This window comes from Muscardinus avellanarius (assembly GCF_963383645.1).
Source record: "Muscardinus avellanarius genome assembly, chromosome: 16".
NCBI lineage: Eukaryota > Metazoa > Chordata > Mammalia > Rodentia > Gliridae > Muscardinus > Muscardinus avellanarius.
In genome coordinates this window covers 55,183,605-55,210,668 of record NC_137802.1, presented here as the reverse complement: position 1 = coordinate 55,210,668, position 27,064 = coordinate 55,183,605, and the positions used below count along the sequence as shown (strand labels likewise).

Sequence of the window (27,064 nt, the reverse complement as noted above, 5' to 3'; positions counted from 1 at the left end):
AGCCCTTGGGTGCATAGAGGTTGAAATACTATTTTTCCCTACATTACAAAAAGATGTACAAAGGCCCCAGCTGAGGTGGATTTATCATGAATTGAATGGAGGCTAAGCTGTAGGGCTCTTCACGTGCATAGGCCCCTTCCAAGGTCCTGCTTGAGGCCCTTGCAATTTCTGTATACATAAAGTTTGCATGTTTTTATTAGAAAACACTTCCCCAATTAGGGTAAGGTTCAGGCCCAAAAATATCTGGTTCTGTGTAATTACAACCTGGCAGATCTCTTAAATAAAGCCTCTACTGTTATTGATAAACACTCAGGCGAGCAGTGTGTTAGGATCAGACTATTCTGAACCTGAAAATCCACCTCAAAGATGTGCCGAGATCTCATTAGTGAAATACTACTCTTTGGATGGTAGTAACAATCATCTCTATTCCAGATGAAATCAGGAATGCGATGTATGACTAAAAACCAGCACTGGTTGATAATTCTAAATGTTAAGTGTACTTTTTCCCCTGAATTTAAAGCGCTTCTCCTTTATTCACCTACACAGGTCCAGACTGATGGCTTATTTTTAAAAATTCTTTTAGTCACTTCATTGGTTCTAACAATACAAAGCTCCATGATTTTAGAAACTGAAGGACTCTACAAAGTAGGAAGGCAGGCGATACCTTATCCAGGTAGAGCATATTCACTCGCTGGCTTGTCTATGGCATGCTGATGTTGTGCCAGGAACATAAGCATTAAGAGCGAAGAGGAGGAACACCCAAGCTTTATCCCCATAGAATTACTTATTCCACTATTAAGAATAGCCACGAGGTAGGTGCAGCCACAGCATAAAGGCCAATTGAGCTGTGGTCCCAGACCAGCCCCTTCCAGCTGGCTGGCATCGGTTTCCTACGGCTAGCTGTAGATACACAGAACTTTGCATGCTTCCGGGGATGCTCATCACTTTTTGGCTGGTACTGGAATCCTGGCAGTTTCTTCTCAGATTCACAGAGGTTAGTTGTTAAACTTGTAATGGTTAAAAAGTTTTGAAAGTGTCATATTCAGCAACAAACAGGCCTTTCTTCTCCTTAGCTGCTTCTTATTCTTCCCACCTAGGACACAAGGCATCTTCTCTACTCTTGAAAGCTTAGTAATCCTTCCTCAGCCACATCATTTCTGCAACGCCTACGTTTATTGGGTGTTTAGCGCATCCCAGGCACTATATTAAGTTTTCACACAAATGAGATGACATATTTGTAGAGTAGTGTTTGGCACATGGTAAATGCTCAAAATCTGTTACCTTATTTCATTTCCCCCAACAACTCTTGAAATGATGATGTCCTCCCCATTTTATGCAAGAGAGGGTTGGAACTCAGAGACCTCGAATCACTTGCCTATGTGCACACCACTGATAAGCGCCGGAGCCCCTCACGAACTTGGCAGGTAGTTTCTGTGCAGCTTTTGTCCCTTGTAATAGGAACTGACTGATGACCGCTTGCGCATTGCATCTTGAAGTTGGTTTCATACTTGCATAGGACCTTTGCAGCAGAGAGCTCCATTTCTCCCTGAGAATTCCACACTCCGAGAGCTCCTGGCCGTGCCATCTCTGGGCATCCCGAGTGTTCCTGTTCACTGGCCAGTGTAGATAGGGTGTCGCTACTGCTGAGTGCTGCTCTGGGCCCAGCTCCTGCTAGATGCTTTATGTGTGTTCTTTCGTTTAATCTTCAGATTGTCTGGTGAGGAATATGACTGCTAAGGCTCACAGATGCTCATGACTCAAGTCATTGCAGCAGAAAGTGACAGTCAGAATTTGAACCCAGGTCTGCCTGACTTCGGGGCCCTTGCTGCCGTTGCCATTCCTCACTGCCAGGAAGTTCTCTTCAAGGCCATTCTCCGCACTCCCATTACCATACGAGCTCGCCCTTTCAGATCCCTTAGACTTCACCCTCAGAAAGGGCCGACGTGGTGCAGCTGGAGGTCTTGTATTGAGGAGCTTCATGCGGGGAGTCGCGCCCTCGTGGCTCATGGACCTATGTAGATGAATAAAGGAAAGGGGCTACTCCGTCCCCAAGTGCTTTGAACGTATCGGAACAGGGTCTAGGTCACTCTGCTTACTTCTCTGACTACCTTTCTCCAAGGAACCACTTTTCCCTGCCTGCCTTGGGCCTGCAGCCTAGACAGTTTTGGAGTGTGTCCTATTTTAAGTTTATTTTCACTGCCTGCTTTGGCCATGTTTTCAGCTAAAGCTGTTAGGATCTCAGTACATTCAGGACAGTGATGCCGCTTCAGTCCTCAATTCTTCTCTGTCTCCTCAGTTAATAGAAAGGAAACGTAGCCCATCTGTCTGGACCTGTGTAGAAGAATTTGGAGAAAAAAATATGACAGGTAAGAAATATTCCCTTATTTTGTGAGCTGCCTCTGTTCTGTCTCATTGTTCTATAGCAAAGGGCTAATGCAAAATGGTTTTAATTCTCCTCTTCTGATAAGGTACATTTAAAAAAATAACATTTTTTTAAAGTTTGGCTCTGAGGCAGTCTTTGAAGCTAATAAAAAAAATCAGCCATAGCCAGGTATGGTGGCACATTCCTATAACCCCAGTACTTGGGAGGCTGAGACAGGAAGATTGCAGGTTCGAGGCCACCCTCAGCAATTCAACAACTTAGCGAGACCATTTCAAAATAAAAGATTAATAAAAGGGCTGGGGGTATAGCCCAGAAGTAGTAGGCTCCTGGGTTCCGACCCTGTGCCACCCCCCAAAAATTGGCCACAAAGTACTCCCATATGGGCATCAAGAGGCAGTGGGCTAGGAAGCACACTTAGTTTATCTATAAAGTGGGGAAATGGAGCCAGAAATGGAAATTATCTCTAGCACTGTGAATCCACAAACATCTCGATCTCCTGGCTCATGCAATAAAGTGGCTATAGAGTCCCCAGCTTGAGACAGAGTCACTTCCACTCTGTCTCCCCACCGTTTAGGCACAGCCTAATGAAGAAGAAAATGCTCTCATACTGGAGGAAAAAATAGAGGAATCTAGATGGGTCCATGTTTGGATCCCACTAGTGATAAGTACAAGGATGCCGACATTAGCTGGAAGCCTCCCTTGTTATCAGGAAGTGCTGAGCTGAAGAGGAGGCGCCCCAAGTGAAGCACTGAGCACAGAGATAACTTTGGAGGAAGGACAAAGACGAACCGTTGCTAAACTGCTCTGCTACCTCCCGCTTCACAGTCCTTCTTAGTGGCTGTGGGGAGGGAGCAGGTGGAGATGCAGACGTGGAAGAGCCGCCTGCTGTACAGAGCACACCGTGACCTTACAGGCTTAATGCCCCTCCCCAAAGCAGAGGATATTTAAAGCCCTAGCTTGAGGAATAGTGCTTAACCAGCCATGTCACGTTCACCGTCTTTCTCTTTATAACGTTCTCTTTTGAATATTAACTAACATTACAAGGCAAATAAGTTAATGGGATTGAAACGTATCTGGAAGAATGCACTAGAACAGGGGAGGTCACTAGACAAAAACAAGCCCCGTGGCTCCCAGTCTCACCACGAACTCTCTCTGACTTGGTGTAGGAAGAAGCTGAAACATCACTTCTCTTTATTCCTTCTACCAACATGATTGAATTCATGGCAGTTGGTCTATTGTATATTACAGCATGATTTTTTCCTTAAAAATGAAATACAATCCACATGCCGTAAAAAGAAACATTATAAAGTACAATTCAGTGATGGTTAGTGTATTCATAAGATTGCACAATCACCACTATCATCTAAAAAATAGAATGCAAGGAGATATCAACATATACCCCCAGAATACCTAAACTTTTAAAGACTGATGACATGAAATGTTGGCAAGGACACACATTATTGGCAAAAATGTAAAATAATAAAACTGCTGGGTAAAGATATGGTAGTTTTTTTTTTTAATGAAACTAAACCTAGCTGGGTGTCATGATGCATGCCTGTAATCCCAGTACTTGGGAGGCCAAGACAGGAGGATCACATGTTCGATGCCGGCCACAGCAACATAGAACAAGACTAAGTAAATTAGTGAGATCCCATTTCAAAACAAAAAAAATAAAGCAAAAGAGCAGGGGTATGACTCAGACGTAGAATGCTCCTTGGGTTCAATCCTCAGTATCCTCCGCAATACACACATACCTTTGCTAGTAAATCCTACTTTTGAGTTTCCTCAGGGACAGTTTCTACTGATTTCTTACCCTTCTCTACCCTATGTATGAGCCATACTTTATTTCCTTGGATCTCTCACAATTTCTCGTTAAAAATTTGATATTTTAAATACTAAAACATAAGCAGGGTGTGGTGGTGCACACTTGTAATTCCAGTACTTGGGAGGCTGAGACAAGAGGATCACAGGATCATGGCCGGCCTCAACTACTTGTGAGGCCCTCTGCAAATTAGTAAGACTGTGTTCCAAAATAAATAATAAAATAAGGGCTGGAGGTGTGGCTCAGAAGTAGAATGCCCTTGGGTTTCATCCCTAGGCCACACACATAACATACATACACACACACATATATATATATGCATACTATAATGTAGCAATTCTGGAAATCAGATCCTCATCCCCAAGGTTTTATGTTAACTACTGCCTTTTGTAGCCATTCCTATTTGTTTATAGAGCAGCTTTTCTGAGCTTGTTCTGTAAGGTCAGTATTCCTTGTCATATATGGATGTTGCGGTTTTCACTTGCTCGGCCTGGTGGTCAGACAGTAATTGAACAGAAGATTCCTTAAATGCTTGGAGCCAGTACTCTTCAAGTTTTTGCCAACAGGCTCTGTGTGCATATAGGGGCGTGTCCTCAGTACTCAGCTAGGTAGACTATAGCTCTGCCTTAGCTTTCTTTCTTTTTTTTTTTTTTTTTTTTGGTGGTGGTACTGGGGTTCCTGGAAGCCCTTCTACCTCCGGGCTACACTCCCAGACCTCTTTTTACATTTTTATATATGGAAACAGGGTCACCTAAGCCAGCGCACGCGGCTGGCTTCGAACCTGCGCGATCCTCCTGTCTCCGCCTCCCAAGCGCGGGGATTACAAGCGTGCGCCACCACGCCCGGCCTCTCTGCCTTAGCTTTCAATTCCTGCTTCTATAGAACCTCAAGGTCAAAGTTGAAAGTTTAGGTTCTTCTCTTTTTTCTGCTCACATGCCTCCAAATGTGCACAGCCTTTCAGTTCCTAAGCATGTCTCATAGTCTTCCAGTTTCCCAGGGATATGCTGGATTCTCTCAAAGTTCCTATGGGCATCTTACTCCTCAGCTTTTCCTAGTAAGCTTTTTGCTAAGTGTTTGATCATTGTTGTATTGCTTTGTTCTGTCCTGCCACCTCATGCATTTGACACAGTGAAAACATTTGCCTGTAATTTTTTCCAGGAGAGGCCATACAACTCTCAGTCAGGTCAAATAAAGACTAGCATTTCAAGTGAGTCTTCCAGAGAACCACCGAATCCTTTGAAATGATTCTTAGGAGGAGCTCCAGCTCCGTTCCTCTCCTAGTCCTGGGATATGGGTTGTTTGTCAAGGCTATCACTGAGCTAGAGAGTGAGGTTACAACACAAGTGTTACTGTTTTACAGAAATTCAGCTGTTTTTGTCAAATAGATGCTTCTTGGGTTGCTGTAAGCCTTTAGCTAATTTTTCAGAATTCGGAAAAAGTTGATTTTGACCATTTTTATTATTGTTGTTGCTTTTATGAAGGGATACACTTTCAGATATCTTTACCGTTTTTGCTGATGTTACCTACAACACGGTCTTAAATATCTAAAGTCTCAATCTCTGTGGGCCCATTAAATATTTTATTTTAGGAAATGACTAGGAAAAGTAATAAAAGATAAACTGTAGTTCCCATAAAGACTTTCCCAGATAAGCAAATGAAGCTTAAAAAGGCATTGCTAAATTTAATCCTTTCAAAATCAAGACTCAAGTAACAGTTGTCTTAACCATGACTTTTCTTTTTTTTATTTTTATTTTCTTGTGATACTGGGGATGGAAGTCAGGGACATTCTACCTTCAAGCTACATCCCCAGCCCTATTTTTTTATTCTTTATTTTGAAATACGGTCTTACTGAATTGCAAAGGGCCTCACTAAGTAGTAGCTAAAGCTGTCCTCAAATCATGATCCTCCTGTCTCAGCCTCCCAAATGCTCGGATTACAAGCATGAGCTACCACGCCCGGCTCTGTTACTTTTCTTCATACAGGTTAAACACAGACTTTGAAGTCAGAACTGAGTTCATATTTCAGCTTTGCTTTTTACTGGCTTGGTGATATAGGACAAGTTCTATAACCTCTCAGTGCCTCAGTTTCCTCATTTGTAAAGATGGGATAATAATATCTACCACATAAGGTTATTATGAGGATTAAATGTGAAGTGCTTATCACAGAAGCCTGGTAGCCCAATAGATGTTAGCTGCAATAATTATTATTTTAAAAATGTTCTGTAGAAGTACACTAATGATTCCCGAATAGAGTTAATCTAAAGGTATGTTTTCTTTTCTTCCTGTTTCTTTATTCTTTTTGGTTTGTTTGTCTGCTTGATTTAAAAAATTGAAAATAGCCAGGCGAGGTGGCGCATGCTTGTAATCCCAGCATTTGGGAGGCTGAGACAGGAGGATCGCAGTTCGAGGACGGCCTCAGCTACTTAGTGAGGCCCTCTGCAACTCAGTGAGACCCTGTTTCAAAGTAAAGAATAAAAAATAGGGCTGGGAGTGTAACTTGAAGGTAAAATGTCCCTAGGTTCTATCCCCAGGATCTCAAAAATAAATAAATAAATAAATAAATAAATAAATATAAAAAAGAAAAAATTGAAAAGAAAATCTGTTTCTCTATTTTGCAGTAAAAATTTACATAAAAATGCATTTATGCCAGGTGCAGTGGTACATGCCTGTGGTCAGCTACTCAAAAGGCCACTCAAAAGATGGGCGGATCACTTGAGCCCAGGAGTGCAAGGCCAGCCCGGGCAACACAGTGAGACCGGTCTCAGAGAGAAAGAGGAAACAAGCTCACGCCTTGATATGTTAACCGAATGTTAGTTATTTATTCAATAAACATTAATTAGATACCTAGTGAATTTCAGACAGTATGCCAGGCACAGCAATGACAGTGACAGTCAGGTTCGGTCCCTGCTTTCACCTTTACTGGCCGGAAGACTGGCCAGTGAAGAGGGATCCCCTGCAAAGGCCGTGAGGAGACGCCAGAACCCAAGGGAGAGCGTGACGGCAGCAGAGGCAGCAGAGCTCCGGCCGGTTCCTCCTCTGAGCTTTTCTCTTTGCCCCCCCTTGGCTCCAGAGCCAGAGAAACTGGCCCTCGTTTTCTTCTTAACTGAGTGAATTAGACCGCAAATGGTTTTAAATTTCTAAAGATGAAAAGACAAGTATCTTTGATCACGGAGGACACTAAAAATAATGTCTCCCATAGAGCGAGGGCTTCCTACCAGTGCAGTCACGTCTAGGGTTTTTGACCTGAAAATTCTTTGATGTATTTTTCTTTTGCTATTTGTTTTTTTTTTTTTTCTACTTTATTTTTCTCTTTCTCTTCTCTACTTTATCTTTTAGAGTCTTAAAGGAAGAGGGCTTTATAAATGCTAAGGGTGATGTATGCGTAAAAACCAAAAATGATATTTAACCTCCAAGTTCTTTATCACGTTTCATGTGATCTTGTGCATATCGAAAAGACAGATAATTTTAATTCCATTTCATTTTTTTTTTTAGAATTCTCAGTCGTAATCCTCTGACAACCGTTGAAGATTCCTATCTTTTTAAATTACCAGCATTAAAATATTTGTAAGTATTACAATAATCATCCATGTCGTGATAAGACTTCTGCCCTTCTTGTTTACTTCATCAAAGGTTGGGCGTTTTTGCATTGAGACTAAAAAGTCTTTGTGTGTGTGTGCCTTCGAAGGCATTCTGCCTCTGAGCTACATCCCTAGCCCTTTTTACTTTTACTATTGAAACAGGATCTCACCAACTTGCTGAGGGTCCCACCAAGTGGCTGAGGCTGACCTGGGATTTGTGATCCTCCTCTCTCAGCCTCCCAAGTACTATTACAGGCATGCACTGCAGCTGACTTTTTTTTTTTTTTTTTTTGGTGGTACTGGGAGTGAAACCCTGGGGCTTTTCTACCTCCAGGCTATACTCTCAGACCTATTTTATACTTTATTTGGAAACAGAGTCTCACTAAGTTGTTGAGAGCCTCACTAAGTAGCTGAGGCTGGCTTCGAACCTGCGCGATCCTCCTGTCTCAGCCTCTCAAGCACTGGGATTACAAGCGTGTGCCACCATGCCTGGTCTGCAGCTGACTTTTTAAAAAGATGTAATTTTGCCGGGCTTGGTGACGCACGCTTGTAATCCCCGCACTTGGGAGGCAGAGACAGGAGGATCCCACAGGTTCGAAGCCAGCTGCGCGCGCTGGCTTAGGAGACCCTGTTTCCAAATAAAAATGTAAAAATAGGTCTGGGAGTGTAGCCCGGAGGTAGAAGGGCTTCCAGGAACCCCAGTACCACCAAAAAAAAAAAAGGATGTAATTTTAATTTTAAGTAGTTATTGACAAAGAAAATTATTAAGGAAAGATGTATAATGGGCAAGACAGCCAGCAGAAGAGCAATGTTGAGGAACGCATAAAGATATGGAACATGTAAACACATATAGGAATGCCATCTATCCCAGAAAGCAAAGAAGCATAGGTGTATATTATTTTTATTTTATATTTATTTATTTATTTATTTTGGTGGTACTGGGGGTGGAACCCAGAGGCTTCCTATCTCCAGGCTATACTCCCAGACCCATTTTATATTTTATTTGGAAACAGGGTCTCACTAAGTTGCTGAGAGCCTCACTAAGTAGCTGAGCCTGGCTTCAAACCTGTGCGATTCTCCTGTCTCAGCCTCCCAAGCACAGGGATTACAAGCGTGTGCCACCACGCCCGGCTGGTGTATATTATTTTTAAAAAGAAATAAAAGGAGAGTCAGAGAGAGAGAGAGCTGAATGTATTATGAAAATTAAAAGTAAGATGATGGTTTTAAAAAAAGGTACAGGTTCTACTGTTCTACGCCAAGGTCATTTGATGATACAAATAGTAAACTTAAATGTTTTTAGTAAGAGCCCTCTGGAATTATCTTCTATGAGAAGTAAACTCTGCACCAGCTTGTTTTATAACAAATTCAAGATTGAAGTAATCACAGGTCCTTGAAATATCTTTTCAAGTACAGAATGTTTGTATTGGGGTTCATCATGAATATCTGAGCTTTCTCTTTCAGAGACGTGGGAACAACCCAAGTGTCACTCATGACAATTGAGAATGTCCTCATGATGAATCTTGAATTGGAAAAACTGTAAGTTGCTTTTTTTTCCTGAGTTTATTTTACTTATTTTTAAAGGCTTATTATTTTCTGAAGTTTATGGAGGTATAATTTTCATGTAATAAAATTCACACTTTTTTTTCTCTACTGGGGATTGAACTCAGGGGCATTCTACCTCTAAGCTACATCCCTAGCCCCATTTTAAATTTTGAAACAGTATCTCACTAAGTTATAGAGGGTCTCACTAAGTTATAGAGGATCTCACTAAGCAGCTGAGGCTGGCTACCATTATGCTATCCTCTTGTCTCAGCTTCCCAAGAAGTGGGATTATAAGCATGTGCCACCACACCTGGAAAATTTGCACTCTTTTAAGTGGAGTTTGATGAGCTTGTATAGTTATGAAACTACCACCACATTCGTGTGTGTGTGTGTGTGTGTGTGTGTGTGTGTGTGTTTAGGTACTGGGAATTAATTGTTTTTAGATGCCCAGGGACATTCTACTTCTGAAATACACCCCTAGCCCTATTTTTATTTTTTATTTTGAAACAGAATCACAATAAGTTACAGAAAGCCTCACTAAGTAGCTGAGACTGGATATGAACCTGTGATATTCCTGTCTCAGCCTCCTAAGTACTGAGATTATAAGTGAGTGCCACCATACCTAGCTAACCACATTCCTTCCTTCCTTTCTTCCTCTTTCTTTCTTTCTTTCTTTCTTTCTTTCTTTCTTTCTTTCTTTCTTTCTTTCTTTCTTTCTTTCTTTCTTTCTTTCTTCTTTTTGTAGTACTAGGGATAGAACCCAGGACAGTCTACCTCTGAGCTCTGAGCTACATCCTATTTTTTTTTTTTATTCTTTATTTTGGAACAAGTTCTCACTAAGTTGAGAAGGGCCCCACTAAGTAACTGAGGCTGGCTTCAAACCTGCAATCCTCCTGTCTCAGCCTCCCAAGTACTGGGATTACAAGTGTGCACCACCACACCCACTGCCATGCTTACCCTTTCATTGGGCACCTCCGTCCTCCTCCCTGTTTATTTATAATATTTAAGAGTAGCTATTTGCCACTGGGTTCCTACCCAAATCCCCAGGCCATGGTCCTCAAGGTCCTCTTTTTGTACAGCCCTGTGGTAGCCTTGGCTTGCCTCTTCTACCACTCAAGCAACCTCTTTTCCATTAACTTAATTTTCTGTGTTTTCATTCATAGGATCTTACCTAGCCAAATGGCCTGCTGCCTCTGCCAATTTAAAGCGAATATCGAAGTTGTCTGTAAGACAGTCAAGCTGCACTGTGATGGCGCATGTGTGATGAACACTTCACATTGTCGTGAGTCTGCGTTGCCTGATGGGAAATGCTTTCATGTTTATTTGTTCTTTAATTTTTAACTGCTAATGATACATTTTAAGCTAGTAATTTTTGTTCATTCATCCAGAATTAAACTCCCTAAATTTCTTTTCTTTTTTTTTTGGTGGTACTGGGGATTGAACCCAGAGGCAGTCTACCTCTGAACTATACCCCCAGCCCCCTTTCTCTTCCTTTCTTTCTTTCTTTCTTTCTTTCTTTCTTTCTTTCTTTCTTTCTTTCCTTTCTTTCTTTCTTTCATGGTACTGGGGATGGAACCCAGGGGCATTTTACTTTCAAGCTACTCCCCAGCCCTATTTTTTAGTCTTTTTATTTTATTTTATATATATATATATTTATTTTTATATATTTAATATATAATAATATATATTTATATATATTATATATTTACTTATTTATATTTATATATTTTATATTTTTATTATATATATATATATATATATGGGTTTTTTTCAGTAGTAGGGATGGACCCCAGAGACATTCTACCTCCAAGCTCCATCCCCAGCCTTATTTTTTATTCTTTATTTTGAAACAGGGTCTCACAAAGTTGTAAAGGGCCTTAGTAAGTAGCTGAGGCTGGCTTCAAACCTGCTCAATCCTCCTGTTTCAGCCTTCCAAATACTGGGATTACAAGCATGCGCCACCACGCCCAGTTTAATCTTATTTTTGAAACAGGGTCTCACTGAGTTGCAAAGGGCCTTGCTAAGTAGCTGAGGCTGTCCTCGAACCTCGATCCTCCGGTCCCCACTTCCCGAATGCTGGGTTTACAAGCACGTGCCACCACGCCTGGCCATTATTTTCAAACAGGGTTTTACTGAGTTACAAAGGGCCTCACAAGTTGCTGAGGCTGGCTGCAAACCTGCTATACTGCCTCAGCCTCCCAAGTATTGGAATTATAAGTGAACACCACCACATCTGGCTAAATTCCCTAAATTTCTGAATTGCTCCCTTGCCAAGAGTCAGGCTCTCAGCTATTATTATGTCATGTAATTATATAACTGGTCCATATGCATGTGACAAAGAGAAAGGACTGGGCGAAAGGGCCCGCACTAATGGGCGCACGCTGTATCCCAGGCTATCTGCGTGGTGCTCTGCCTCCCAGTGGTGACTAACTCATATAGTGCAATGCGGTTTGTGAGCTGGCTTTACACGCATTAGGTCTCAAGTGTCCTCTGCTTTATAGGGCAGATGTACATCGATTTTGTTTGGTTTGATTTTTTTTTTTTTGCAATTTTATAAAAGAGTATAAGTGAATCTATTTTACTGGGAGCCTGAGAATTTCTGATTCCATAACCAGAAATTGCTGCCTTCCTCTTCTAGTGAAAAGGAGGGTTCTTTTATTCTTAGACTCTCCAACTCTGAACTTGCTCTGAATCTCAAGCTTTTCTGTCCATAGATAGCTTTAGTGTGTTTTTATCTTTTTCTGTGCATTAGACATATTAGCACTGACTTTATGACTTCCAAAATGTTACTGATTTTATATCCAGATATCTTGAATGCAAGTCTTTGCCAGTGACATGGGGCAAATAATATCATTTTGCTGCTTATATAAAGACAGTCTTACTTATTTTTCAAAATAATTTTTCACCAATTGCATCATTTCTTCTCTTCCAGATGTGGACAGAATAACATTTTTCATCTCTTACAGATGAGGAAAACAAAAAAACATGCCTGGGTCCCTTGTTCCCAATTCTGGGCTCTCCATAAGCCTGCACTCCTCCTGTCTTACAACCCTTACCTCCTCCTCTGACACCCCCCTCTACCACCACCACCAAAAATACTTTTGATTCTCCTGGGAAAGAAACCCAGCTTCACAGTGGTATACTGGACCTTCATGCAGTCCGAAGCATTGGAGGGTTCCCCAAGTAAAGCTGGACGTGTTAGAAGTTAAATGAAAGCAGGGCAGGCATCTGACAAAAATAGTTTTTTCCCTTTTTGCATTTTAGGACCTCAAGTAATATTTATTCAGCAATTGCCATTCTTCTGTAGATATATTGAACATGCCACATACTCACACAACCGGGCAAATTAAAAAAACTCCTTAGCCTACACCCCAGGTCCCTGCCCATATGTAAGGGAAGAACCAGGGTGGATGTAGGTTTTTGCTTTGCTTTTTGCTTTTTCCTGGGTAGAGCCTTCCATTACTGGGGCTAGGATATAAGGGCGCAGGGACCAAGTAAAGTAGCTGGGTGGGTGGGCTCTGATTTAGCATCCCTGGTCCTGCTCCCCTTTGCGGAATGTCCTCTGTTTTGATCATCTGTGATGGTAGCAAGAACCTGGCACTGCAGAGGTGGAGAGGGGACACCCCGTGCCCCCTCTGCGCCCGAGGCCAAACGGTACGGGGTGTGTGAAGGAGCACAGCTGAGCCGCAGAGGCTCGCTGGGGCTGCAGAGTTCTCTTCCAGCCTTGGGCTTTTATTGAGTACTGGGCAGTTGGCTTTCCTACATAGAATTCCTGTATTTCATGCTATGGAATGTTCTAAATTAAGTAGCCACTTTGTCAAAAGCTGTCTTTTTCTTTTTGTTGTTGTTACCATTTCATAGGTTTAAGTTTGGGTTTATTTTTCTCCCTTCCAAATGACACTCAGATATTTGCTAGCTCCTAATTTATTTGACCGAGACAGATGGCTATGGTCTGACACAAAGCTGCCCATCAGTCTTCTGTTATCAACAGCAGTCTCTTCTGTTTTGACAGCTGAAGACGAATCTATAGGGAATTCAGAGGGAGAATTCATGAAGGTGTTACGAGACCGGAAGAAAAACACCAGCACCGAGCTGATAATTGAGCCCGAAAAGTCATCTTCAGATAAGAGTAGCGTGGCCTTGACAGGCTTCGTCAACGAGCAGCTGGACTTTAATGATGAAAGCGATGTTATTAATGCCCTGAATTATATACTGCCATATTTCTCAGAGGGAAATTTAGAAGATGTAGAATCCACGTTATTACCATTCATTAAACTGCTCTTTTCAAATGTACAAGATGGAGAGGGTTCCTTGGATTCTTTGAAAAACAGCACAAGCAGCCCCTCTCTTAAGCCCACATTTAACAATTCAACGTACACAAATAAATTGAAGAAACTGTATTTTTTGGAAAACTTGTTAGATGCAGAAATTCAGGAAAAAATCGATGAGGTTAAAAAGAAAGAGAAGACCGCCATGCTTATGCAGTCTAGCCTTTTCGGTCCCAAATTCAAACGCCAGATCTTTCAAAAGGAACTGGAAACTGCCCAGCCACAGGAAAACAGCCCGGCAGACATCGAGAGGATGGAGAACAGGCTGCAGAGAGTAAACAGAGTCCTCAAGGGGCCAAAGGGCATACGGAAAAGGCACTTCAACGAAATGAGAAAACCGAGCCTCCAATGGAAAGAGAACACCCGTCCACTTGTGGACAAGGCTCCCGAAGAAAGAAGGCTCGGGAGGCCCATCTCAAGGGAGCTGGAGCGGCTTGACGTGGTGCGGAGGCCCAGGAAGTTGGGGGAAAACTCCTTCCTCAAGGGGGCCTCCTTCACCAAGGGACATAAGGCCGCGGTCTCCTCTTTCCTGAAACAGTACTCCATGGGCAAGTCTTTCTCCTCCACTGCTGCAAAACACCGCTCTGATGTTAGAAACAGAACAAAAGACTTAACCTACACCATTTTTGTTTTAGAAGACGCAAATGCTAGAGTTAAAAACATGGAGGCCACGAGACCAATCTTACATCCCCCCCAGATTCGCCGCTTTCATAAAACGAACTCTCTTACGGCCCACAGAACACCTAAGGCCAAATTGAGCCAAAAGTTCCGAAAGGAAAATTCATACAGTAGACTGATGCTTGCAAAGAGGCCCCCATTCCCTGCAGTGAGGAGCCTCATTAATTCCCCTTTGGGAGGAGCCTTTTCATCTTCCGGGGACCTGAGTTCCCGGGGGAATCCTTTTTCAGAATTATATGCTCTCTCAGAACCTTCTAGAGAAAGAACACCTGTAAAAAAATATACTGCGACAGATACTTCTAAAGAGAGCCTTTCTGTGAAAAGTACTACGATGCCAAAAGAAACTACCCTTAAAAACACAATGTCCAAGGATCCTGCTATTGGGAATACCACTATGGCTGGAGTCAACATAATACCAACGGTTACACAGACCAACGAGACACAGTGGGAATACTCCAGCACCGAGTCACCCAGAGAACACACCGTCACTTACCCACCTCTGTCATCCCCGGGTGATCAGTTTGAAAGTCAGCTAAACCAGCAGCTCCGGTCCCTCATCCCCAATAATGACGTGAGAAAGCTCATTTCTCACGTCATCCGGACTCTGAAAATGGACTGCTCCGAGCCCCGTGTGCAGCTGGCCTGTGCCAAGCTCATCTCCAGAACGGGTCTTCTGATGAAGCTCCTGAGTGAGCAGCAAGAAGTCAAGGTGTCCAAGGCTGAATGGGACACCGAGCAGTGGAAAACCGAAAACTACATCAACGAGAGCACAGAGGCCCAGAGCGAACTGAAGTCACAGGGCTTAAGCGAGGTGAGGTCAACTGCCCCACAGGAGGCCCGGCTCCTTTCCCCATCCAGGGCGTACCACGGAAGCGCCCAGGCAGGAAGACCGAGGGCTCCTAGCCCGCCTCTTGTCCTGGCCGCATAACTTTGGCCAAGACAGTGATCCTCACTTCGCTCCTTCAGAGAATCAAGTGGATCTAACACACAAGATAAACTCTAGAAGAAAATGTGTGGTAATAAGATACGTAACATATCAGATTTGGGATGTTCTGCAAGGCACTCACCTGGAAGAATAGGATCTTTCAATAATTAGCTTTCACCCCTCTTTGTTATTTAACAAAAATTCTTTTTTTTTTTTTAAGCTCACAAAAGAAGTTCCAGGATACGGCTATAACAACAAACTCATCTTGGCAATCTCTGTGACAGTAGTAGTGATGATTTTGATTATAATATTCTGTCTCATTGAGGTAAGGACAAGTAATTTATGTTTCCAAAATGGATTCTGTCTTTGTAATAAATTCAGGACCCACAAACTGAAAGTCAAAGCTATCCCCTCCCACTACTTGACTAAGACTCAGGTTATGCTTTTTAAAAAACATTTGTTTGTTTTGCTTTTTTTGTTTTGGGACTAGGGATCAAATCAGGACCATTCTATCTCTGAGTTATACTCCCACCTTTCTTTCTTTTCTTTCTTCCTTCCTTCCTTTCTTTCTTTCTTATTTATTTATTTATTTATTTTGAAACAAGGTCTCACTAAGTTGCTGAGGTTCTTGGTGCTGAGGCTGGCTTCAAACCTGTGATCCTCCTGTCTCAGCCCCCCAAGTACTGGGATTACAGGTGTGTGCCACCATGCTCAGTTCACGTTGTCCTTTTATTGAAAATTATATTTCAGGGATTTTTGTGTGTGTGTGTGTGGTACTGGGGTTCCTGGAAACCCTTCTACTTCCAGGCTACACTTCCAGACCTACTTTTTATATTTTTATTTGAAGCCAGGCGTGGTAGTGCACGCTTGTAATCCCCGCACTTGGGAGGCTGAGACAGGAGGATCGTGCAGGTTTGAAGCCAGCCTTCGCTGGCTTAAGAGACCCTGTTTCCAAATAAAAAAATATAAAATAGGTCTGGGAGTGTAACCTGGAGGTAGAAGGCCTCTGGGTTCCATCCCCCAGTACCACCACCAAAAAAAAAAAAAAAAAGAATATATCCTATATTTTTATTTGGAAACAGGGTTTCCTAAGCCAGCGCGGCTGGCTTTGAACCTGCGTGATCCTCCTGTCTCCGCCTCCCAAGCACAGGGATTACAAGCGTGTGCCACCACGCCCGGCCTTGAGGATTTTTTTTTAAAGGTCTTCACTCCCAGAAGTTATCTTACGAATTGAAATCCACATAAAAAGCCACTAGACTATTTTGAGAAATTAAACCTAAGATGGCCAGAGTTGACATAATAACAAAATTTCTCCTTCCAAAACTATATCAATTGATGTGTTCACCAATCACTCTCATTCTCCCATGACTCCTTTCTTTGTCGATGATGAGAGATGTATAACCCCCACCCTCGTGGAGCTGTCACCACCCTAGGGAGAATGGGCAGGGCCAAAAGAGAAATAGTGCACCTTGTAGATTCACTGAATTCATGCAGCCTCCCCCTTCTCCAGTGTGGGAGGCGTTGTCTAAATAGGTTCAGTTAAAGCACTGCAGCTGCCGGGCTTGGGGGCGCACACTTGTAATCCCAGTACTTGGGAGGTTGAGACAGGAGGATTGCGGTTCACGGGGAGCCTCAGCTACTTAGTGAGACCCTTTGCAACTCACTGAGATCCTGTTTCAAAATAAAGAATAAAACTTAGGGCTGAGTGCCCGGCGTGGTGGTACATGCTTGTAATCCCAGCATTTGGGAGGCTGAGACAGGAGGATTGTGGTTTGAGGACAGCCTCAGCTATTACTTAGCAAGGCCCTTTGCAACTCACTGAGACCCTGTTTCAAAATAAAGAATATCCGGGAGTGGTGGCACACACTTGTAATCCCTGCGCTTGGGAGGCAGAGACAGGAGGATTGCGCAGGTTCAAAGTCAGCCTCTGGCTTAAGAGACCCTGTTTCCAAATAAAAATATAAAAAATAGGTCTGGGAGTATAGCCCGGAGGTATAAGGGTTTCCAGGAACCCCAGTACCATGAAAGAAGGAAAGAAAGAAAGAAAGAGAAAGAAAGAGGGAGGAGGGAGGGAGGGAGGGGAAGGGGCAGGGGAAAGGAAGGAAGGAAAGGAAGGAAGGAAAGAGAGAAAGGAAGGAAGGGTAGCCGGGTGTGGTGGCACAAGCTTGTAATCCCTGCGCTTGGGAGGCTGAGACAGGAGGATCATGCAGGTTCAAAGCCAGCCTCAGCTGGCTTAAGATACCCTGTTTCCAAATAAAATATAAAATATGTCTGGGAGTGTAGCCTGGAGGTAGGAGGCCCCTGGGTTCCATCCCCAGTACCAATAAATAAATAAATAAATAAATAAATAAATAAATAAATAAATAAATAAAATGGCTGGTGGTATAGCTTTGAGGTAAAATGCCCCTGGGTTCCATCCCCAGGACTTCAAGAAGAAAAAATAAATTAAAATAAATAAATAAATAAATAAATAAAACAAAGAATAAAAAATAGAGTTGGGGATATAGCTCAGAGGTAGAATGTTCCTGGGTTCAATCCCCAGTACTGCAAAATAAATAAGCCTGGCATGGTGGCACACGCTTGTAATCCCCGCGCTTGGGAGGCAGAGACAGGAAGATCGTGCAGGTTCAAAGTCAGCCGCGCTGGCTTAAGAGACCCTGTTTCCAAATAAAGAAGTATAAAAATAAGTCTGGGAGTGTACCCCAGAGGTAGAAGGGTTTCCAGGAACCCCAGTACCACCAAATAAACAAACAAATAAAGCTCTGCAGGTGAGTCCTGTATCAGGCTACCCCAAGGAAGGTCATATTTAAAATAGATTGTTCCTGGAGTTTGCCTGTGTTTACCATTTGCTTGATTTCATAATGGCTTATTACTATTTTTGATAGGCAGGTGCTAGACTATTAAGAGTAATTTAATAAGCTGACAATCTTGATTCTACCCTGTCAATTCTTTTTTTTTTTTCTTTTGGTGGTACTAGGGGTTGAATACAGGGAATTCTACTTTTGAGCTACACTCCAATCCTTATTTTATTTTTGGTTTGAAACAAGGTCTCATTAAGTTGCTGAGGCTGGCCTCCAACCTGAATTCTCTTGTCTTAGCCTTCTGAGTCCTGGAATTACAAGTGTGTACCACCACACCCAATTTACCCTACCAGTTCAACCACCCACCTTAGCTAATTAGCTCATTTACCTTTTTTTTTTTTTTTTTTTGGTACCGGGGATGGAACTCAGGGCCATTCTACCACCAAGCGACACCCCCAGCCCTATTTTTTTGTCTTAGTTTGAAACAGGGTCCAGGGTCTCAGTGAGTTGCAAAGGATCTCACTAAGTAGTAGCTGAGGCTGTCCACGAACCACGATCCTCCTGTCTCAGCCTCCCAAAGGCTGGGATTACAAGAGTGCGCCACCACGCCTGGCTTTCGAATTTACCTTTTCTACTGTTTTGGCAGCCCTTCATTCTAGCCATAACAGCCTACCACCATACCCCAGTCTCACTATGCCCATTCCTCTGCCCACCTAAAATCCTCTTATTTCACCCTGCCTGTAAGTCCCATGAATCTTTCAAAAGCCAACTCAAGTTCATGTTTCTTCATGAAGCCTCCCTGAATACTCTAGCTCTCCTGGTCCCTCTATGAGATTCGACTCCATTTCTTGTGTCCATGATGAGACGTTACCCTCCCCTGAGAACATAAAATTCCTGGGGGAAGGGATGCTTAAAAGATGGCTGTTCAAGAGAGAAACACCAAGGCCAATGCTTTCTAGAGCAGAGCAGAGATACATAAGGGCCAGATGGTTTCCTTGTGTGTCAGACATGAGTAGAACCCAACTGGATATATTAATATATCCATCAAAATACACGTGTCCACAGAAGTGCTGGCTCAGTAGAAAAGGCGAGGAGACCAGTGTGAGGAATGCCCACGTTAACATCGTGCAAGAGTAGCTAGGGAGCCCGGGGCAGCAGACGCGGTGTCCATTCCTCTGGACAGACTGCCTAGTGGAAGAGGGGAGAGGAGATGGATGAATGTGGCCACCTCGGCCCTTTCTGTGAAATGCCAGGCTCAGCTGATTCCTTTTGTTCTCACCAAGTAGCTTTCTGATTGTGCTTGTGTGCGACGTACAGCCCTTTCTCTACAGAGGCAAGTCTCTGGTGATGTAGACGGATGCTCTGTTTGGAGCAGAAGCAGGTCCCATTGCCAGGTCGTTATCTAGCATTCTGATTTTGGGTCAGTCCTGTGCTATCGATATGGTGAGACTGCTCTCAAAGGAAGACTGAGTTCTCTCCTGGTGAGGACATGGTTGAATTTCTGAGCCTAAGAGCTGGGGACCAGCACAGGGTCAGTTTGCAGAAGCCTCTGGGAAGATGATTGCTGGCCATTGCATGGGTGGTACCCTCTGCATACCCAGGTGGAACATGGCCTTTTTGGACATTTCTATAAATTCTAATACACTTTTAATTTGTACATACAGTTCACCCTTATATTTGCATTTTTTAATATTTTCACTATTTCCTCACCTCCACATAAGTGATTAGCACTGTGAGAATAGGGAACATACAGTGTTTTGTTTTGTTTTCAGTACTGAGGATTAAACCCAGAATCTTGGGCGTGGTGGGCAGATGATCTACCACTGAACTACATCCTAGCACTTTTCAATTTTATCTTGAAACAGGGTCTCCTTAAGTTGCCCAGGATGGCCTCAAACTTATGATCCTCCTGTTTCAGCCTCCCAAAGAACTGGAGGCATACGCTACCACACCGGGTTGAGCATGTGGTGTTTCACCTGTAGCCGATGGTTCATTCTTCCTCCACTGATCTAAAAACACTATCTTTATCTGGACTCTTTTTCCTGATCCAGGTGTACCAGTATCATACTACTTAATTCCAGATACTTTTAAGTTGTTTTGAGTTATATGTTTCAGTAGGGCAAGCTCCTGTTTGCTGATCTTCTTTTTCATACATTTCATAGCTATTTTTGCATATTTTATACAACAACTGTCAGCTGGTCAGTGTTTGTTAAAAAAATTGTCTTGGGATTTGAATAGGAATTCAAATTGAGCTTGAACTGTTGAGTTTGTAGATTAATTTGAGAGTTGACATCTTTATAACGCTGTAGAAACATCATGTCTTATGACATACATTCATTTCTTCTAATGTCCTTGTTATGAGCAAGATATGCCATTAACAGAGACCGAGCACTTTCACGTCTCTCCATAACGTCAGGATTTATGGAAAAGCAATAAATTCCCAAGCCATGCCACGTTGATGGGTTGCTCTTCATGGAGCAGTGGTGGGTCCCCTGGTTGCTGTTGACTAGACAATCACAAATCTATTCTTCCCAATCTTAATTCTAGTATCTATGATGCGCAGGTCACTCATCATACTTCATACGATGTTATATATAGATTACAGAAAGGCTAAGAAATGGGATTCAAGAGACTTTGTCAAGAGCAAACGCAGACAGTAGATATGAATGCAGAGAGGCACTGCGGGTGGTTGGGTAAGAGTTTAATGACAACGCTTCAGTTGTCAAAGCTCCGTCAGAGTGTCAGCTTGGAGGGGCTGTTTCTATGTCTCCTGGCACAGGCAGGAGGTACTGTGCTGAGCTAAAGCCCAGGACAGAGAATCAGAGGTTCATAGCTCTGCTGATCTTCCTGGTCAAGGCCCTGATCAGGTAGTGAGACCAGTCCTGGGGTCCTCCTTTTCTGGGTCTCAGGTAAGGGAGTTATATCTGGTGAAGTTGATAAGCTCCTGTATCTGGCATTCCTGATAGAATTTGAGATGTCCATGTGCCCAGGGACTCCTGATCTAGTTTGATAAGTTTTTATGAATGAGTGCCTTGTGGTTGCGCTGGATAGGTGGTGGTTGTTAACTTTACAAAATGAAGTAACTCAGAGCAGGGCACAGCCTGCCGTTCACTGGTCTCGAAGTTTACTGTTGTTGTTGTTGTTGTTGTTGTTGTTGTTGTTGTTGTTGTTCTTTGCAATACTAGGGATGGAACTCAGGGGCATTTGATCGCTGAGCTACAATCCCTGTCCTATTTCTTATTTTTTACTTTGAAACAGGGTCTCACTAAGTTGTGGAGGGTCTCACTAAGTAGATGAGGCTGTCCACGAACCGCGATCCTCTGGTCTCAGCCTCCTGAATGCTGGATTACGAGTGTGTGCCACCACACCTGGCTAGAAGTCTAGTGTTTTGATCACATAGATCATACACATCTTCTGTTACGTTTATTTAGCCAGGCATGGTGATGCACGCTTATAATCTCAGTGCTTGGGAGGCTGAGACAGGAGGATCACAGGTTCACAGCCAGCCTCTGCAACTAAACTATGTAGAGTGGACATGTCAAGTTATTAAAATGGTAGAAATCATGTCCTCAGAAAAGTTATTATCTCACGGAGTAGGTAAGATTTAAAATAAACAAAATTAAAAAAAATTTCAAGATAGTGGCCATTACTATGGATACTCATGATTGCATTTCCTTTCCAGATTTATTCCCATAGAACAACATCAGAGGAAGACAAAGAAGGGTCCACAAGGTAAATATGAATTTGACAATCTTTAAATGAGAATCTTAAAACTAGAGGAGAACTCATCAGTAAAACCTCTTACAGTGAGGAAACTGCTGGAGGTGGGAAGAATTCTTACTCCCTCTAGCGTCTTACCTAGCTCCTGCAAAATTAGTTACCCAGCCAAAGCTGAGGTGGGCAGGACTAACACAGGTGCGTCTGCTGTCACCAGCTCTGGAGGAAAGAGGGTGGGAAGGCCCCAGGTATTAGGGTGGAGACAAGCCTTCTTCACGGATGGTGGGAGGTGGAATGTGTGTGTCCTTCCTCTAAGATGGCAGGAAAACTTACCTTCTCACCCCACTCAATTCCTTTTACTCAGGCATCTAGAATTTTAACGAGGAAAGACCTTAGACAGTAGTTTGTCTCTTCCTTTTATAATAAAGAGATACAGAGAAAGGAAAAATATCTTGCTCTGTGGTCCCACTGCCAGGGAGTGTGAGAAAGAAGATGGCTTCTTTCAGCCAGGTATTTCTCCGTTGATTACACTGCATGTGGTGTGAGCTACATCTTATATCATGAGTCAGTGTGCAGCTCCGTGAGAAACCCATAGTCTCGGAAGCAATGTACTCTGCTCCTTTTTTTATTCTGTTTGTATTTTAAAAAGTGATTGTTTTGGGAAGAGTTTTGCATGCCTGTGATCCTAGAATTTGGGAGGCCTGAGACAAGGATCGCAGGTTGGAGGATAGCCTCAACAACTTAGTGAGACTAGTGAAACCCTGTTTCAAAACAAAAAATAGCCAGGCGTGATAGCACACACTTGTAATCCCAGTACTTGGGAGGCTGAGTTAGGAGGATCATTGGTTTGCAGTCAGTCTCGGCTACTTAGTGAGGCTCTCCACAACTTAGTGAGAACCCGTTTCAAAATACAGAATAAAAAATAGGGCTGAGAGTGGAGGATATAGCTCAGTGGTAGAATGTCCTTGGGCTCATTCCCCAGTACCGCATAAAATAAAAATACAGGGCTGGGCAGTTTAGCTCAGAGGTATGGGGTTCAGTCCCCAATATATACAAAAAAGGTCATGTCTTCTAGTTCTGTCTCCTAAATTGATTTTGCAACTCAACCACATACATGACAGCCTGCAGTATAAAACTGTGTGAGCTAGACAACTTTACTAGTTGGACTCAGGCATTTGTTTGATATAATTAAACGATAGAAGCACCTTCTCCCTTACCCCTCGCCCTGGCCACCAAATGATGCATGGGAGACGTAGTCCTCAGAGAACCAACCTGAAGGGCTCTGGAGACAGGAAGATGCTCTGCCCAGAGGGTTGTGCAGTTTTTTCACTGCACAGAGTACTTAGCCAAGAGGGCAAGCAGAGCCGATAGGCCTGCCGGCGCTCCATGCCAAGCCAGGACAAAGGGCTCCCCAGAGATACTGTGTGGCAATTTGGGACCCAGGAGGAGAGTTCCTGGAAACCTAGCACACATGGAATTGTTTTCAAGATCCCAGGTACAGGGTGATTTTGCGCATCGTGATTATGGGCCAAAGTACGGGTTTTGTCCTAATATGACCAACGGTGTACACTGAGAAAGACATGTAAAATGAATCACTAATTATTTTGTGCATATATTTTCCTCCAAGGGGCTTCTTCGGATTTCTGAGGAGGAGAGGGTCAGCAGAAAGTGAGACTCAGGTATACTTGAGGAGGACCCAGTGCTGTGGCCAGAGGTGACCAGGGAAAACAGAATTAATATCCCCTTTCTATTCTCCAGGAGGGCTTCTTCTGGTTAAGGCGGCCACTCTGGCTTAGGGATATGTACAGACCTCTCAACGCCACACGCAAGAAAAACATGGCACAGAAGCTCCACGACAAGGACTCTTCTGATGAGGATGAGATTTTTAATAAGGATGCAGGGTAAGTGGCTGGGGCTGTTTAAAATTCCTATCGAAAACAGAACAATCCTGACTGCACCTGTCAAGAGTAAAAGCGTGTCCTTCCTGCAGGGAGCTCAGCGAAGGCCCGGTAGAGGAGGCGCCTGCGGAGGAGTCGGCGGCTGAGGGGGGGGAGAGCGAAGCACCGGAGGAGGCGGCCACGGACTGACCCGTCCTGCCTCGGGCGACCGGCAGATTTTATTTTCTATTATTGGCTTCTCAGCAGTGCTTGTAAAATACTTATTTTTCTCATATTAAAAGGTATAAAATTCATAACCAATTCTAGTCATGTGGTAAGAAATTAAGATGCAATTAGCTAAATATGCGTGTGCAAATAATGAGGGCACAGGCCGTGAAATGCAGGGCTGCGGCTGGCACCCCCCAGGGCAGCCACGCTTGAGCAAGAGGCAGCCTAGGCAAGGTCAGAGAGGCCACTGGCCCCATTCCCCGGGGGACTCGGACACTGGATTCTGGAGACTCATCGCTCCATGAGGCGCGGCTTCCTAAATCAAATACCGGTGGCTCTGCTGACCCTCCACTACTCAGCAAGAACCAGAGGTTTCCAATACGCTTGCCTCCCACCCAGGGGACGGTCCACCTTTAGAGACTGGAATCATGGAGCCTACTGCCCTGTGGGGCTACGTCCTGTCTTTCTTCTCAGTCCCTCAAATTCACATGCAAATGTGTGCCCTGTCTTGGTCGGGGTTTTCCACACTTGTAAGCTGGTAGAAATTCACAATGGGCTGGGTATGCTGGCACATGCCTGTAATCCCAGTACTTGGGAGGCTGAGACAGGAGGATCACAGGTTGGTGGCCTGCCTCAGCTACTTAGTGAGACCCTCCACAACTTAGTGAGACCCTGTTTCAAAATAAAGAATAACAGCCAGGCATGGTGGTGCAGGCTTGTAATCCCAGCATTTCAGAGGCTAAGACAGGAGGCTCAGGGTTCGCAGACAGCCTCAGCTACTTAGTGAGGCCCTTTGCAACTCAGTGAGACCCTGTTTCAAAATAAGGAATGAAAAATTGGGCTGGGGGTGTAGCTTGGAGGAAGAATGCCCCTGGGTTCCATCGTCAGTACCAAATAAATAAATTAACTAAAGAATAAAAAATTGGGCTGGGGGTGTAGCTCGGAGGTAGAATGCCTCAGGGTTCAACCCCCAGTACCGCAAATTAGTTAATTAACTAAACAAAATAAAAAATAAAAATAGGGCTGGGGGTGTATCTCAGAGGTAAAATGCTCCTGGGTTCAATCCCTGGTGCTGCAAAATAAATAAATAAATAAATAAATAAATAAATAAATAAATAAATTAGACAAAAAGCTGATGAGCTAATCAGGAAGCAAGAATAAAGATTTTGTACTGCTTGTTTTCCCTGTCTGGACCAGGATTTCAGGCAGCTCCAGCTACATTATTTCATATTTGATATACCAAGTGAGGCTTATTTTATTTTATTTTATTTTGGTGGTACTGGGGTTCCTAGAAGCCCTTCTACCTCCGGGCTACACTCCCCACGCCCGGCTCCAAGTGAGGTTTAGATCATAGTTTTTATGTATTGCTATCTCAATACATAAGATTCTTATTAGTCCCAAATGAAGCTGTAGCCATATTTCTAAGTTAAAACTCCCAAGAGTGAGATTCTGCTCTGCCCAGCTGGTCCTAGATGGGGAAGGGTTGGTGCCAGAGTCTAGAGTTTCTGCCTGGCCAGGAGTAGGGATATGTCCTCAGAGCAGGCATGTATCCTTGACTGCAGCCCAGAGGAGGAGGGGTGTCCAGGGGTCAGATGGCACAGACATGACAGCCTGTCTTCCTGATGGGCAGACTATAGCTCAGAAGACCATCTCTTAATGGAGACCTGAGTGATCGGAAGGACACAAGACCAATGGCCACTGCAATGAATGAAAATTCTGGTTTTGGTGAAACCTGTCAGAGAAACAAAACTTAAAAAAAAAAAATGGTGAGCCAGGTGTGGCACACACTGTAATCCCAACGACTCAGGAGGCTCAGGCAGGAAGAGTTTGAGACCAACCTGAGCAACTTAATGAGATCCTGTCTGAAAATAAAAAAATAAGAAATATCTGAGAATGTAGCTTAGCAGTAAAGCATTTTTAGGTTCAGTCCCCAGAACTGGGCAATACATGGCTGGGCAAAAATGATCCAGAAAAGAGGTGTGTCAGTTCAGGGGAAGGAAAATTGGACAGCCTAGTAAGAGTCCATGACAAAGATGGCACTTGCGTGGTTTGGGTTATAGGCCCGGCACTGTGCCTGGTGCTGGGGACAGAACTGGCTAGGACAGAGTTCCTTTCCTCAAGGGGTCCCTAGCCTGGGAAGGGGGACAGACGTCGGACACCAGAGTGACTGTGCACCATGAAGTGGCTCAGCTCTGGGATGGCGAGGGTGTAAGGAACACTTTGGAAGAAAGGTTGTTTGGTGACAAGAGGAAAGACATCCTACACAGAGGGCAATACAAGGGCAGAGGCACAGGGCCTCGAGGTGTGCTCACAGGCGGGCAGCCCGGCGTTCCCAAGCACCGAGTGGAGGACCAGAATAAAAGGCGGTCACGAGAAGCAGCCCAGGTGACAGGAGCCCGATGCCAAAAGCCCTGGCAAAGGCACAGGGACTAGAGGATGAACTACCGATGGTTTAAATGGAAAGAAGATGCTGGACGTGGTTGCGCACACTTGTAATCTCCACGCTTGGGAGGCTGAGACGGGAGGATTGAGCAGGTTTGAAGCCAGCCTCAGCTGGCTTAAGAGACCCTGTTTACAAATAAAGATTATAAAAATAGGTCTGGGAGTGTAGTCCGGAGGTAGAAGGCCCCTGGGTTCCATCCCCAGTACCAGCAATAAATAAATAAATAAATAAATAAATAAATAAATAAATAAAGGCAAGAAGACACGATGGAGCCTGGGTTGAGAACAGCTGCTCCCCATGGCAAGGGAGTGGTGAAGTGTGCTTCCTGTGCTCCCAGCACCTCCATAGAAAGGGGGCGGGGTCACTGCAGTGTGCCTCTGCATCCAGGCACAGTGCCCAGAATGTACTCAGAAGTTCCCTGGCACCTGGCACCCCCCTTTTTGGTAGGCTCATGGGTGTACGAGGCTCTTTAAAATGGAGTCAGCCGGGTGTGGTGGCACACGCTTGTAATCCCCACGCTTGGGAGGCGGAGACAGGAGGATCGCGCAGGTTCAAAGCCAGCCTCAGCTACTAAGTGAAGCTCTCAGCATCTTGGTGAAACCCTGTTTCCAAATAAAGTATAAAATAGGTCTAGGAGTATAGCCCGGAGGTAGAAAGCCCTGGGTTCCACCCCCAGTGCCATGCACACACACACACACACACACACACACACACACACACACACGCAGGGAGTCACATGGATT

The 27,064-nt window shown here is 43.9% G+C and overlaps 1 protein-coding gene across 1 annotated transcript in view; it reads left to right on the top strand.

Annotated features, from left to right (window-relative positions):
• LOC308275738 (leucine-rich repeat-containing protein 37A2-like) overlaps window positions 1-23,860 on the top strand; it is a gene marked incomplete at both ends in the record, with an annotated part of 37,370 nt that extends 13,510 nt beyond the window's left edge. Inside the window, 7 exons of the mRNA XM_080714094.1 lie at window positions 7,697-7,768; window positions 9,244-9,318; window positions 10,488-10,606; window positions 13,337-15,141; window positions 15,476-15,580; window positions 23,532-23,674; window positions 23,764-23,860. Coding sequence (XP_080570220.1) covers window positions 7,697-7,768; window positions 9,244-9,318; window positions 10,488-10,606; window positions 13,337-15,141; window positions 15,476-15,580; window positions 23,532-23,674; window positions 23,764-23,860 — 2,416 coding nt within the window. The remainder of the gene's footprint in view (window positions 1-7,696; window positions 7,769-9,243; window positions 9,319-10,487; window positions 10,607-13,336; window positions 15,142-15,475; window positions 15,581-23,531; window positions 23,675-23,763) is intronic.
• Between the last annotated feature and the right edge of the window lie 3,204 nt (window positions 23,861-27,064).